Here is a 14,211-nt window from a genome sequence, read left to right as displayed (position 1 = left end):
TCCATTCATGTTTAAGGTAATTATCAATATGTATGTTCCTGTGACCATTTTCTTAATTGTTTTGGGTTTGTTTTTGTAGGTCCTTTTCTTCTTTTGTGTTTCCCACTTAGAGAAGTTTCTTTAGCATTTGTTGTAGAGCTGGTTTGTTGGTGCTGAATTCTCTTAGCTTTTGCTTGTCTGTAAAGCCTTTGATTTCTCCATCGAATCCGAATGAGATCCTTGCTGGGTAGACTAATCTTGATTGTAGGTTCTTCCCTTTCATCACTTTAAGTATATCATGCCACTCCCTTCTGGCTTGTAGAGTTTCTGCTTAGAAATCAGCTGTTAACCTTATGGGAGTTCCTTTGTATGTTATTTGTCATTTCTCCCTTGCTGTTTTCAATAATTTTTCTTTGTTTTTGATTTTGGCCAATTTGATTTTATGTGTCTTGGCGTGTTTTCCTTGGGTTTATCATGTATGGGATTCTCTGCACTTCTTGGTCTTGGGTGGCTATTTCCTTTCCCTTGTTAGGGAAGTTTTCGACTATAATTTCTTCAAATATTTTCTCTGATCCTTTCTCTCTCTCTTCTCCTTCTGGGACCCCTACAATGCAAATGTTGTTGTGTTTAATGTTGTCCCAGAGGTCTCTTAGGCTGTCTTCATTTCTTTTCATTCTTTTTTCTTTATTCTGTTCCGCATCAATGAATTCCACCATTCTGTCTTCCAGGTCACTTATCCATTCTTCTGCCTCAGTTATTCTGCTATTGATTCCTTCTAGTGCATTTTTCACTAAAGTTATTGTATTGTTCATCTTTGTTTGTTTGTTCTTTAATTCTTCTAGATCTTTGTTAAACATTTCTTGCATCTTCTCGATCTTTGCCTCCATTCTTTTTCCAAGGTCCTGGATCATCTTCACTTTCATTATTCTGAATTCTTTTTCTGGAATGTTGCCTATCTCCAGTTTATTTAGTTCTTTTTCTGATGTTTTATCTTGTTCCTTCATCTGGGACATAACCCTCTGCCTTTTCATCTTGTCTGTCTTTCTGTGAATGTGGTTTTTGTTCCACAGGCTGCAGGATTGTAGTTCTTCTTGCTTCTGCTGTCTGCCCTCTGGTTAATGAGGCTATGTAAGAGGCTTGTGCAAGTTTCCTGCTGGGAGGGACTGGTGGTGGGTAGAGCTGACTGTTGCTCTGGTGGGCAGAGCTCAGCAAAACTTTAATCTGCCTGACTGCTGATGGGTGGGGCTGGGTTCCCTCCCTCTTGGTTGTTTGACCTGAGGCAACCCAACACTTCAGCCTACCTGGGCTCTTTGGTTGGGCAAATGGCAGACTCTGGGAGGGCTCATGCCAAGGAGTACTTCCCAACCTTCTGCTGCCAGTGTCCTTGTCCCCATGGTGAGCCGCAGCTACCTCCCACCTCTGCAGGAGACCCTCCAACAGTAGCAGGTAGGTCTGGTTCAGTCTCCCCTGGGGTCACTGCTCCTTCCCCTGGGTCCCCATACGTACACTACTTTGTCTGTGCCCTCCAAGAGTGGAGTCTGTGTTTCCCCCAGTCCTGTTGAAGTCCTGCAGTCAAATCCCACTAGGCTTCAAAGTCTAAGTCTCTAGGAATTCCTCCTCCCATTGGTGGATCCCCAGGTTGGGCAGCCTGACTTGGGGCTCAGAACCTTCACTCCAGTGGGTGGACTTCTGTGGTATATGTTCTCCAGTCTGTGAGTCACCCACCAGCTTTTATGAGATTTGATTTTATTGCGATTGCGACCCTCCTGCCATCTCATTGTGGCTTCTCCTTTGTCTTTGGATGTGGGGTATATTTTTTGGTGCGTTCCAGTGTCTTCCTATTAACGATTGTCCAGTAGCTGGTTGTGATTCTGGTGTTCTCACAAGAGGGAGTGAGAGCACATCCTTCTACTCTGCCATCTTGGTTCAGGACCCCTGTGATCCCTATTCTTGTGTACTAAAACAAATGTTTTTTACATATGTACTTGGCACAGTTGATTCATTAACTGAGCAGAAAGAAGCCGGAATAGAATATGTGGGAGGAAGAGAATGAGCATTTGGGGAATAGAACAGTTCCGATAGTGGGTCAGTGTTTTTAATCTTACTTTTCCCAGATTAGCACTGAGTGAATTTCTAGGTTAGGCAGTTTGCACATACGCATAGATCTGGTTTTACTGATTTGTTGTCTACTCTCTCCACTATTTTCTCAGCCTCACAGCTCTACCACTTCATGACTTCTGGTTGTTGTCTTTCCTCTCTGTGGGTGCCTAGGCTGCAGCACTGTAGCTCCCTGGCTTCAGTGTGTCTCCCCTTCAAACTCTCTAAGAGGAGAGAGGCTCCAATTAGTTCATTAATCAGTAGTTAATACTTAACACCCCAGGTGACATGAATTCTCCTTTAAGGCCATATTATGTGCCTGGTGCTCCCCTCATGTCTAGCCTGTTAACTGTGCCTTTGGGTTTGCTGCCAGACCCTGGTTCAGTCAGAGTCATCATTATTTTTCTTCCATTATAAAAGATGAACATATAGAATAATATAAAGGCAAAATAAAAATGACGTCTAAGATTTTTGTACCTTTTCAGTCATGTTTGTATTTATATTGTATACAAAGGAAACCTTAGAAGTCACACAGTACCACATCCAGCAATTCCCCTAAGTTCCCTAATCATAGAGTATGTGGCTCTGATCATCGAGCTCCATGGTCATAGATCACATGGCCACAGAATACTGTGTTTAGGAAACTTTGTCAAGAAAATAACACCTACCTAAACAGTGTTGACTAGATTAGTTACATTTTAAGGAAAACATTACTATAGAAGATATCATCAACAACTACCTGTCATTTTAAGTTGGTTATCTCTTTTTTGTTAATGATTTAGAAGTTAAAAGTTACATCTGTAATATCAAGGTTTGCAAAAGCAAATTGAATGAGTGATAGGTGAGATCAAGACACTCAAAATATATTTTTAGGAAAGAACACTTTTCCAGTTTGAGGGCTACTGGTTTCATTTGTTTGTGTGTTGAATCTACTATGAGCAAATAATGTGTATTATATTTCCAATCAAATACAATTCTGTCACGTATTCAAATTTTGCTCCTGCCTGGGTCCTAGAAATATGATAAATGGGAAGAATTTTGCTTATCATTTTGCTTCCTCCGTTCCTTGGATATGAAAGCACTTGACTCTGGACTATGGCCCTTCACCTAAGGCCCAACATTTTCTTCCTTTATTTTTGCTGTTTTCCTCTTCTTACTTTCCTTTCCTGTTTTTACCTGTATCTTTTTTTTCTGCCACTGCTGCTTGTCTTTTAGCCTTTATGGGGTGGGAAAAAAGTGAAGGCAGTATGCATGAAGTAGAACTGAAAGGCTAGCAAGGAATAATGATTTTATAGATATTTTATTTACCTGTTTTTAAAAGCACTTGCCTAACTGGAGCTTACCATTAGCTTGGTAGATCAGAATTGACTAAATGGTTCTGTTTTTTTAAAGGCTCAGAAATACTATTGTTTACATTCATGTTTCTTTATACTTTATTTTCTCCATCATTTCCAGATCAATAAGAACCACTAAAAAACTCCACAATAACTTCTTTTCATTTTCTGTTCATTCTTTCATCATTTTCAGATCAATCATAACCATTTAAAAACTCTGCAATAACAAACAGCTGTGGGTAATGAACATTTATTATATCAAAACAGTTAAAAGAATCTTATTTAGATCTTCCTTTGTATTTTCTCCCAGCTGCAATCATAGTACATCTAATATACATTGGTAAAAACCTTTTGGCGCCATCAAGTGGAATTAGGTAGAGAGTGCCTCTGAGCATGTTAACTTTTAGTTAACTGGAATAATTGCAGGCAATGATTCTTAGTGGCAAATTGCAGAAATTTTCAGTCATAGAAAACATTTTTAGGGAAAAACATGGAAATTGAGTGGAGTATAAATATAGTGCTAATATTTTAAGTATCCTTGAATTAATTTCAACAAATCATTGGGCCAGATGGTGGAGATAGAAGAAAAATAAGGTTGTCCTGGTCTACTGGGGACTCAGATATGTGTTTATGGTAGCATTTACAAGTATAAGTAGGTAATAAGGAGGCAGCACAAACAGAGTGATTAATCTCTCTGTGTACATGTGTATATTTGAGAGTTAAAAAAAATGTCTTTGTAGAAGAGGGAACACCTGAGAAGAGTATTTAAGGTGGTAGAAAGTGGGGTAGGGGCTGGGGCTTGGAGAAGTTACTGGCCGGAGGAAACAGCACTAATTTAGGAGCACAGAATCTATTATGGAAACTTTCATGTGTGCATGAAATGATTGTGCTTATCTTGATAATAAAACTGTGATTTGGATGGTTAATAAATAGTATTTATTAATTTAATTTGCTTTCTTATAATTTTCCTTTTTGCATGCATTTACAAGCTGCTGAGCTTTAAGACTCTAACACTTGTGGGTTTTGGTTTGTTTTACAGTTGGGTTAGGAAATGAGAACCAAAGAAACCATCCACGTTATAGAATAGAACTTGGGCTGGATGGAACCCTAATTTTCAGCGTTTCTTCTGTCAGCCATTTGTGGTTTTTCTTTTATTTTTTTCTTTACCTTTCTCATAAAACTTAAAGAAAAAATCTAAAGTGTTAATTGAATTAAGTTTTTCTACCTTTCCACGTATTAGTTTATTTGATGTTAGGTACATTTCTTGATAGACCAATTTCTCTTACATGAGAGTAGAGTGAAGAATCTGAGATAGAAAAGAGAGAGGGTCTGAGATTATGTTGTACCAAGACTGTCTACCATCCTGGAGGAGGGATATGCTTGGCAGAATTCCAGACTGCAGTTTTAGAATGAAGCACTAAGGAATTCTATAAAGATAGATAACATTTCAGTAAACCACTTAATCTTCAGTTGAAAAATGTTTTTTTTTAAATAATCCTGTTACATGTAGTAGCAGAACTATCTTTGTTTTGCAAATTCCAGAGATTTGAATCAGTATTGCATGGTTGAAACTTTTTTCATATAAAAATATTACTTCACCCTTTCTCTGTACCTGTAAGAGGAAATACTTGGAGCTTTGAAGTAGTAGATTAATAAACTTCCTTTTTTCAAATTTACCTGGAATAAATGGATGTTCTTGCAATTACCAAGCTATTCTCTTCCCTTGAGACCACATCACACAGACAAGAATATGTTCATCACTTTCTAAATCAGAAATCAGCAAAGGCATAATATAGTAAGGCATTTCTCTATTGAAAAAAATACAGTTTGCCATAATTCTATACAAGGAATACCAGGTAACCATCAAAATGATGACAAGAAAGATTTTCACGATACATTATTAAGAGAAAACCTTGGATTATAAAATAGTATATTTAGTATAGAGATATATTTGGAAGGCAAAATGAATATTATAAAATGTATACATAGCAAATATCTGGAGCACCATTTATCAAATGGTTAACAAGACACAAGGTAGTGGAATTGCAGGTGATCTTTCTGTTGTTTGTTTGGCTTCTGTTTCTAATTTTTCTTCAGTGATCTTGTGCCACATTTATAATTAGAGACATTTGTATTCCTGGATGATTTCTTAAGTGTAATGTGGCATTTCTTTCAGCTGCCAGTTGTAAAATGCGTGTTGTCAGTTATCTTGTCTTTTGTGGTGATGGTTTTGTATAAGATGACCCTCCTCTATGAGGAGTAGCATGCATGGGTTTTTTTTTTTTGTTTTTTGTTTTTGGCGGTACGCGGGCCTCTCACTGTTGTGGCCTCTCCCGTTGCGGAGCACAGGCTCCGGACGCGCATGCTCAGCGGCCATGGCTCATGGGCCCAGCTGCTCCACGGCATGTGGGATCTTCCCAGACTGGGGCACGAACCCACATCCCCTGCATTGGCAGACGGACTCTCAACCACTGCGCCACCAGGGAAGCCCAGCATGCATGTTTTGTGAGATAGCCTCTGGAGTTAGTTGGTGGTCATGAAGCTAAGCTGTAGTTTTGAACTCAGCAGTGTTCTCACCAACTGAGTTAATTGAGTAAGTAATTTTCTTAAACATCTGCTATCCCAATTACATTTTCATAACAACAACAATAAAATCCAACAACAACAAAGACAAAAACAAACACTCCAGCTCTTGAAGTGGTAATATATTGTATACTAGATTTCAGGGTATATGTAGTTACTTCTTATTTTTCTTCTTAGTGAAATCCTAGAAATGATGTGGGAAAGAAGAACAACCACAAATGGCTCAGTTATTCCCATGACGCCTTAAACAGTTAGAAAAGCTCATAGAGGTTAGTTTGCAGCTACCTTTAATGGTATCCTCTGAGTAATTTCAATGAAATGAAATGAAAATTGATGAATTATTGTCTGACCCAGGTAGAAAGAAATAAAATTTGTTTTTCAGGCAACAATAGACATATTCATCCAGAAGATCTGAAAGCAGTGAAAAGAGGGCACTGATAATTTCAATATGGGAAATACATACATGAATATAATTATTACTATGTTGGTAATATCCCTATTATTTTTTGTTCCATTTTTATTATTGTTATTGTTATTACTGGTCCTCCAACCTTTTTGTCTGGATGAGTCACGTCAACTTCCTAAAGTTAAGACCTAGAGTGCATGGGGTAATAGATTGGAGAGAGTGGAGAGGAGGGAGAGGGCAGATATGCTGACTGAAAATCTGGAGCTAAGGCAGCAGGGGGAAGGGGCAGTGATGACAGTCAATTCCTTGCAACTCTTTGACTTAAGGTGTTGGGGAAGGGAGGAGTGGCAATGGTGACTGGGCCATCTACCATATAATGCTTTGAGGTTTATTGTAGAGTCCTACTGGTTGGGGATCCCACATTAAATTAACAAATTTGTACTGCATATTGACTGACCTACCAACATTTGTTTACTCATTGTTTTCTTTGTAAATTTCAGATCAATCGAGCTCCAAGCTTTGGAACTGATCAGAAAATAGACTATGATGTAAAAAGGGGAGTGCTGCTAAATGCACTGAAGCTACTAAATATCAGGTAAAGTGTTTCCTCCATCTTCTGGAATTTTTTTCACCATATTTAGCATAGAACAATCATTTGTAAGTGGAATTGTCTTGTAATTTTAGTATTTTGTATTGTTAATTTCTTGATTCCATTCTTCAAACCCATTTATTTTTCTTCTTTTTAAATATCTTTTCCTCTTCTCCTGAACTCTGCTTCTCCTTCTCCCCATATTATTTGAACCGACAGTAAATATGCTTAAATTGCATTGTTGGTATAATACAGACTATGGGGTGGAATTGGAGAATACCTTAGGAAACCTTCTAGACAATTTTCCTCACCTCACAAGAAGAAACTAAAGCACAAAGTTCACTCAGGGAGTTAAAAAACCTCACAAATACATTTCCGACCTTTCTGTCCAATGTTCTTTCCACTGTATCATGCTGCCTGGGTAAACAGAGAAGAAAAGAGAAGCAGTTAAGTGAGAGTTAACTTTCCCATTGAACAGCATAAACAGGATTTTCTTCTTTTTTTTTTTTTTGTGGTACGCAGGCCTCTCACTGTTGTGGCCTCTCCCACTGCGGAGCACAGGCTCCGGCCACGCAGGCTCAGCGGCCATGGCTCACGGGCCCAGCTGCTCTGCAGCATGTGGCATCTTCCCAGACCAGGGCACAAACCCACGTCCCCTGCATCGGCAGGCGGACTCTCAACCACTGCACCACCAGGGAAGCCCTTCCTTCTTTTTTAAGGCTGAATAATATTCCATCTTATATATACCACATATTTTATCCATTCATCTATTGCAGAACATTTAGGTTGTTTCCATGTCTTGACTGTTGTGCATAATGCTGCAGTGAACATGGGAATGTGGGTATCTTTAGATCAGATACCCGCAGGGTATCTGTTGAATCCTGGTTCAACAAGATCAGTCAAATCCTGATTTCAACTTCTGTGAATATATACCCAGAACTGGGATTGCTGGATCAATAGAATATTATTAGTTTGGTTGCAGCGTACATAATCATGAATGTCAAATGTTTGAAATCTTATTATGTGGTAAGCTTTGGCTAATTATGAAAAAATTTGTTAGAAGTTTAACTGAACAGCTTAATGAGGTAGTGAGTTGTCTGCTATTATAAGTGTTCAAATAGCATTTAGGATCACATCTTGGGTCACAAATCAAGCCTCAGTAAATTTAAGAAAATTGACATCATATCAAGCATCTTTTCTGACCACAACACTATGATATTAGAAATGAATTACAGGGAAAAAACCATAATAAACACAAATACATGGAGGCTAAACAATACATTACTAAATAACCAAGAGATCACGTAAGAAATCAAATAGGAAATCAAAAAATACCTAGAGACAAATGACAATGAAAACATGATAATCCAAAACCTATGGGATGCAGCAAAAGCAAATCTAAGAGGGAAATTTATAGCTATACAAGCCTACCTCAAGAAACAAGAAAAATCTCAAGTAAACAATCTAACCTTACACCTAAAGGACCTAGAGAAAGAAGAACAAACAAAACCCAAAGTTAACAGAAGGAAAGAAATCGTAAAGACCAGAGCAGAAATAAATGAAATAGGAACAAAGTAAACAATAGCAAAGATCAATAAAACTAAAATCTGGTTCTTTGAGAAGATAAACAAAACTGATAAACCATTAGCCAGACTCATGAAGAAAAAGAGGGAGAGGACTCAAATCAATAAAATTAGAAATGAAAAAGGAGAAGTTATAACAGACACCACAGAAATACAAAGCATCCTAAGAGACTACTACAAGCAACTCTAGGCCAATAAAATGGACAACGTGGAAGAAATGGACAAATTCTTAGAAAGGTATAACCTTCCAAGGCTGAACCAGGAAGAAACAAAATATGAACAGAACAATCACAAGTAATGAAATTGAAACTGTGATTAAAAATCTTCCAACAAACAAAAGTCCAGGACCAGATGGCTTCACAGGTGAATTCTATCAAACATTTAGAGAAGAGAAAACACCCATCCTTCTCAAACTCTTCCGAAAAATTGCCGTGTAAGGAACAGTACCAAACTCATTCTATTAGGCCACCATCACCCTGATACCAAAACCAGACAAAGATACTACAAAAAAAGAAAATTACAGACCAATATCACTGATGAATATAGATATAAAAATCCTCAACAAAATACTAGCAAACAGAATCCAACAACACATTAAAAGGATCATATTATACCATGATCAAGTCGGGTTTATCCCAGGGATGCAAGGATTCTTCAATATATGCAAATCAATCAGTGTGGTACACTATGTTAACAAACTGAAGAATAAAAATCATATGATCATCTTGGGGCTTCCCAGGTGGCGTAGTGGTTGGGAGTCCGCCTACCGATGCAGGGGACACAGGTTTGTGCCCCGGTCCAGGAAGATCCCACATGCCTCGGAGCGGCTGGGCCCGTGAGCCATGGCTGCTTAGCCTGCACGTCCGGAGCCTATGCTCCACAATGGGAGAGGCCACAGCAGTGAGAGGCCCGCGTACCGCAAAAAAACCAAACAAACCATATGATCATCTCAATAGATGCAGAAAAAGTTTTTGACAAAATTCAACACCCATTTATGATAAAAACTCTCCAGAAAGTGGGCATAGAGGGAACCTACCTCAACATAATAAAGGCCATATACGACAAACCCACAGCAAACATCATTCTCAATGGTGAAACACTGAAAGCATTTCCTCTAAGATCAGGAATGAGACAAGGATGTCCACTCTCACCACTATTATTCAACATAGTTTTGGAAGTCCTAGCCACAGCAATCAGAGAAGAAAAAGAAATAAAAGGAATACAAATTGGAAAAGAATAAGTATAACTGTCACTGTTTGCAGATGACATGATACTATACATAAAGAATCCTAAAGATGCTACCAGAAAACTACTAGAGCTAATCAATGAATTTGGTAAAGTTGCAGTATACAAAATTAATGCACAGAAATCTCTTGCATTCCTATATACTAATGATGAAAAATCTGAAAGAGAAATTATGGAAACACTCCCATTTACCATTGCAACAAAAAAGAATAAAATCCCTAGGAATAAACCTCCCTAGGGAGACAAAAGACCTGTATGCAGGACACTATAAGACACTGATGAAAGAAATTAAAGATGATACCAACAGATGGAGAGATATGCCATGTTCTTGCATTGGAATAATCAATATTGTGAAAATAACTATACTACCCAAAGCAATCTACAGATTCAATGCAATCCCTATCAAATTACCAATGGCATTTTTTTATGGAACTAGAACAAATCATCTTAAAATTTGTATGGAGACACAAAAGACCCCGAATAGCCAAAGCAGTCTTGAAGGAAAAAAGCAGAGCAGGAGGAATCAGACTCTCTGACTTCAGACTATACTACAAAGCTATAGTAATCAAGACAATATGGTACTGGCACAAAAACAGAAACATAGATCTATCGAACAAGATAGAAAGCCCAGAGATAAACCCATGCACCTATGATCAACTAATCTATGACAAAGGAGGCAAGGGTATACAATGGAGAAAATACAGTCTCTTCAATAAGTGGTGCTGGGAAAACTGGACATCTACATGTAAAAGAATGAAATTAGAACACTCCCTAACACCATACACAAAAATAAAGTCAAAATGGATTAGAGACCTAAACGTAAGACCGGACACTATAAAACTCTTAGAGGAAAGTATTGGAAGAACACCCTTTGACATAAATCACAGCAAGATCATTTTTGATCCACCTCCTAGAGTAATGGAAATAAAAACAAAAATAAACAAATGGGACCTAATGAAACTTCAAAGCTTTTGCACAGCAAAGGAAACCATAAACAAGATGAAAAGACAACCATCAGAATGGGAGAAAATATTTGCAAATGAATCAACAGACAAAGGATTAATTTCCAAAATATATAAACAGCTCATGCAGGTCAATATTAAAGAAACAAACAACCCAATCCAAAAATGGGCAGAAGACCTAAATAGACATTTCTGCTAAGAAGACATACAGATGGCCAAGAAGCACATGAAAAGCTGCTCAACATCACTAATTATTAGAGAAATGCAAATCAAAACTACAATGAGGTATCACCTCTGACCAGTTAGAATGGGCATCATCAGAATATCTACAAGCAACAAATGCTGGAGAGGGTGTGGAGAAAAGGGAGCCCTCTTGCACTCTTGGTGGGAATGTAAATTGATACAGCCACTATGGAGAACAGTATGGAGGTTCCTTAAAAAACTAAAAATAGAATTACCATATGATCCAGCAATCCCACTACGGGGCATATACCCAGAGAAAACTATCATTCAAAAAGACACATGCACCCCAATGTTTATTGCAGCACTATTTACAATAGCCAGGTCATGGAAGCAACCTAAATGCCCATCGACAGACGAATGGATACAGAAGATGTGGTACATATATACAATGGAATATTACTCACCCATAATAAGGAACGAAATTGAGTCTTTTTTTTAGACGTGGATGCATCTAAAGAGTGTCATACAGAGTGAAGTACCTCAGAAAGAGAAAAACAAATATTGTATATTAACGCATGTATGTGGAACCTAGAAAAATGGTATAGATGAACAGGTTTGCAGGTCAGAAGTTGAGACACAGATGTAGAAAACAAATGTATGGACACCAAGGGGACAAAACTGCGGTGGGGTGGGGATGGTGGTGTGCTGAATTGGGCGATTTGGATTGATATGTATACACTGATGTGTATAAAATTGGTGACTAATAAGAACCTGCAGTATAAAAAAACCAAACAAACAAAAAGAAACAACTAGTACTAAACTTTCTTTGGGTTATTTGTATGGAAATATGTTAATATAAATGTTTCATCCATTACATTAAATTTCTAAAATTCTTATATGTTCTGGTATAATGTTATAAGTCATAATTCTAGTTATTACTTTAAAATGTATATCTCAGAAATAACTAAATTTCCTTGTCAATTGCATTATTATGAACTTTCATCAAATCTTTAACCGTGGTCATTTTTAAGTCTTTTGTCATTTACAGACAGTTCTGGGTGTACTCTGATGCTTTTGCAAAAATGTTCCTATAAAAGGGTTTCATCTTCAAGGAATTCATGGAAAAGGCTCTGACAAGTACAGGTTTCTGGTAACTGACTATACTGCTGAACTGAATGAATAAGCATTTTCAGAACTCTAATGGAAAACTGATGAATTCATAAAAGTGCTAACAAAAATCAAGATTAAAAAATTAATTACATGGGACTGAGTGAACTGATGAGGATGATTATAATTTTTGTGACTTTCTATTTGATTAAAAAAAAATCCCACAAGGACTCAGAGGCAAAAAATATACAAATGAATTTTCACTGCAAAGTAAAGGAGCTGTTACAGTGGAGGATTACTGGACTGAATGTCAATATTGTGACATAGTATGAGTATGTTTTGTGTTTGGTAATTGCAATCATTGTTGCTTTTGTTGTGGTCACCCACTTACAATGCTTGGTGTCAGTTTATTTATCTCTTGTAAAAATAAAATACAGTGTGTGTGTGAAAAAAAACAAAAAACAAATAGCATTTAGGGTATTAGATTAAAGGATCTCTGAGGTCATTTAAGCTCAGGAATTTTATGATCTCACTTCTTTCTAATTGTCATCTCAAGAACTCTTAAAGAGTTGTGGGATACTTCCAAGCAATTTATTCATTTGAAATGTTTTCAAGCATGTAGCAGATGCCTGATTGAGAAGTAGATTTATGTGGAAGGCATTATTAAAAAAAGATTGACATATAAACTTGTTCAGAAATTTTCATATGGCCCCTTCTTTTATATGATCAAAGAATGATTTGCCTAAATTCTACTGATATTTCAGTTATTCTAAAGGAAATGAATAGAAAGGAAAGAAATGTAGAATGGGAAAATTTTATTTAGCTTATACAAGTATATCAAGTATTTTAGATTATTTAAGCAATATGCCTATACTTGTTTTGGCATATATATTGTTTAAGTAGCTCTGTCAAATGTATGACTTCTGCTTAATTTCTTAGATTCCTTTTCAAGTTTAGGGACTTCTCATTTCTCTCCTTGGCTATTTTATTGGTTTCCTTCCTTCGTTCAGCACTAACCTTCACCCCGTTTTGCAGTGTCCACTCTGTTGCTCTGCAAATCATTTAACAAGTGTTTATTGAGTGCCCGCTACTATAGGGGTAGGTGCTGGGAGTTCAAAGTCTTGGTTTCTGGCTTGGATGACTTATTTGACAGTATGTCATTTATTTAGATAGAGCTTTAAGGCAAGAAACAGGCTTAGAAGTGATGGGAGAAGGTAGAAATGAGAGATAATTCAGTTTTAAACATGTTGATTTTGAAGTGCTTTGAGACACCCAGGCAGAATTGTTAAGTGGGAGATTTGATATACAGGGCTCCAGGGGATAGAGACATCTATGTGATTGAAATCTGTGTATAGATTGCTGTTGAATCCAGTGGATGAGAACATACAGTTGGAGTTATATATTGAGAATTTAAGTGGGACAAGGGCAGAGCCTGAGTGATGCCAACATTTAAAGAGATATTTATAAACTCTAATATTCTGCTCAGATTGTTTCCACACTATCAAATAAAGCTTAAATATTGCCTACAAAGTGTTTTTGATCTTTAGACACAAGACTTCTTTTGATCTGGCCCTTGCATATCTCGCCAATCTGATCACTTTTTGTTCTTCTCTTTTCCCTGACTTAGAATTAATTTTTCTAAGAACTCTCGTGTGATGCTGTTTCACATGTTCATGGTTTTGTGTGTATTCTTATTTAAATTTTATCTTAGCTTTGTTCCTCTGGTGAATGTTGATTCATTTTTAAAAATCGTGGTAAAATATACTTAAACTTCACTATTGTAACCATTTTTAAGTGTGCAATTCAGTGGCAATAACTACATTCACATTATTATGCAACCATTACCACCATCCTTCTCTGGACCTTTCTTCATTGTGTGAAACTGAAATTCTGTACCCATTAAACAACTCCCCATTTCCCCCTGCCACCAGCCCCTGGCAAGCACCATTCCACTTTCTGTCTTTATGAATTTGCCTAGGTGCCTCATATAAGTAGAATCATACAGTATTTGCTCTTTTGTGACTGCCTTATTTAACTTAGCATAATGTCTTCAGTGTTCATCCATGTTGTAGCATGTGTCAGAATTTCCTTCCCTTTTAAGGCCAAATAATATTCCATTGCATGCATATACCACATTTTTGTC

The 14,211-nt window shown here is 37.2% G+C and overlaps 1 protein-coding gene across 4 annotated transcripts in view; it reads left to right on the top strand.

Annotated features, from left to right (window-relative positions):
- Positions 1–14,211, top strand: part of TTLL7 (tubulin tyrosine ligase like 7) — a 161,183-nt gene that overhangs the window by 79,236 nt on the left and 67,736 nt on the right. For all 4 annotated transcript variants that reach the window (XR_009531140.1, XM_060090021.1, XM_060090018.1 and 1 more), the window contains exon 10: positions 6,900–6,994. Coding sequence is in view for 3 of the 4 variants with exons in the window: in XM_060090021.1 (XP_059946004.1) it covers positions 6,900–6,994 (95 nt within the window). In the remaining variant the exon portion in view is untranslated. The remainder of the gene's footprint in view (positions 1–6,899; positions 6,995–14,211) is intronic.

This window comes from Mesoplodon densirostris, chromosome 2, assembly GCF_025265405.1.
Source record: "Mesoplodon densirostris isolate mMesDen1 chromosome 2, mMesDen1 primary haplotype, whole genome shotgun sequence".
NCBI lineage: Eukaryota > Metazoa > Chordata > Mammalia > Artiodactyla > Ziphiidae > Mesoplodon > Mesoplodon densirostris.
Note: the sequence above shows the minus strand (reverse complement) of the source record. Positions and strands in the feature narration are given on the sequence as shown.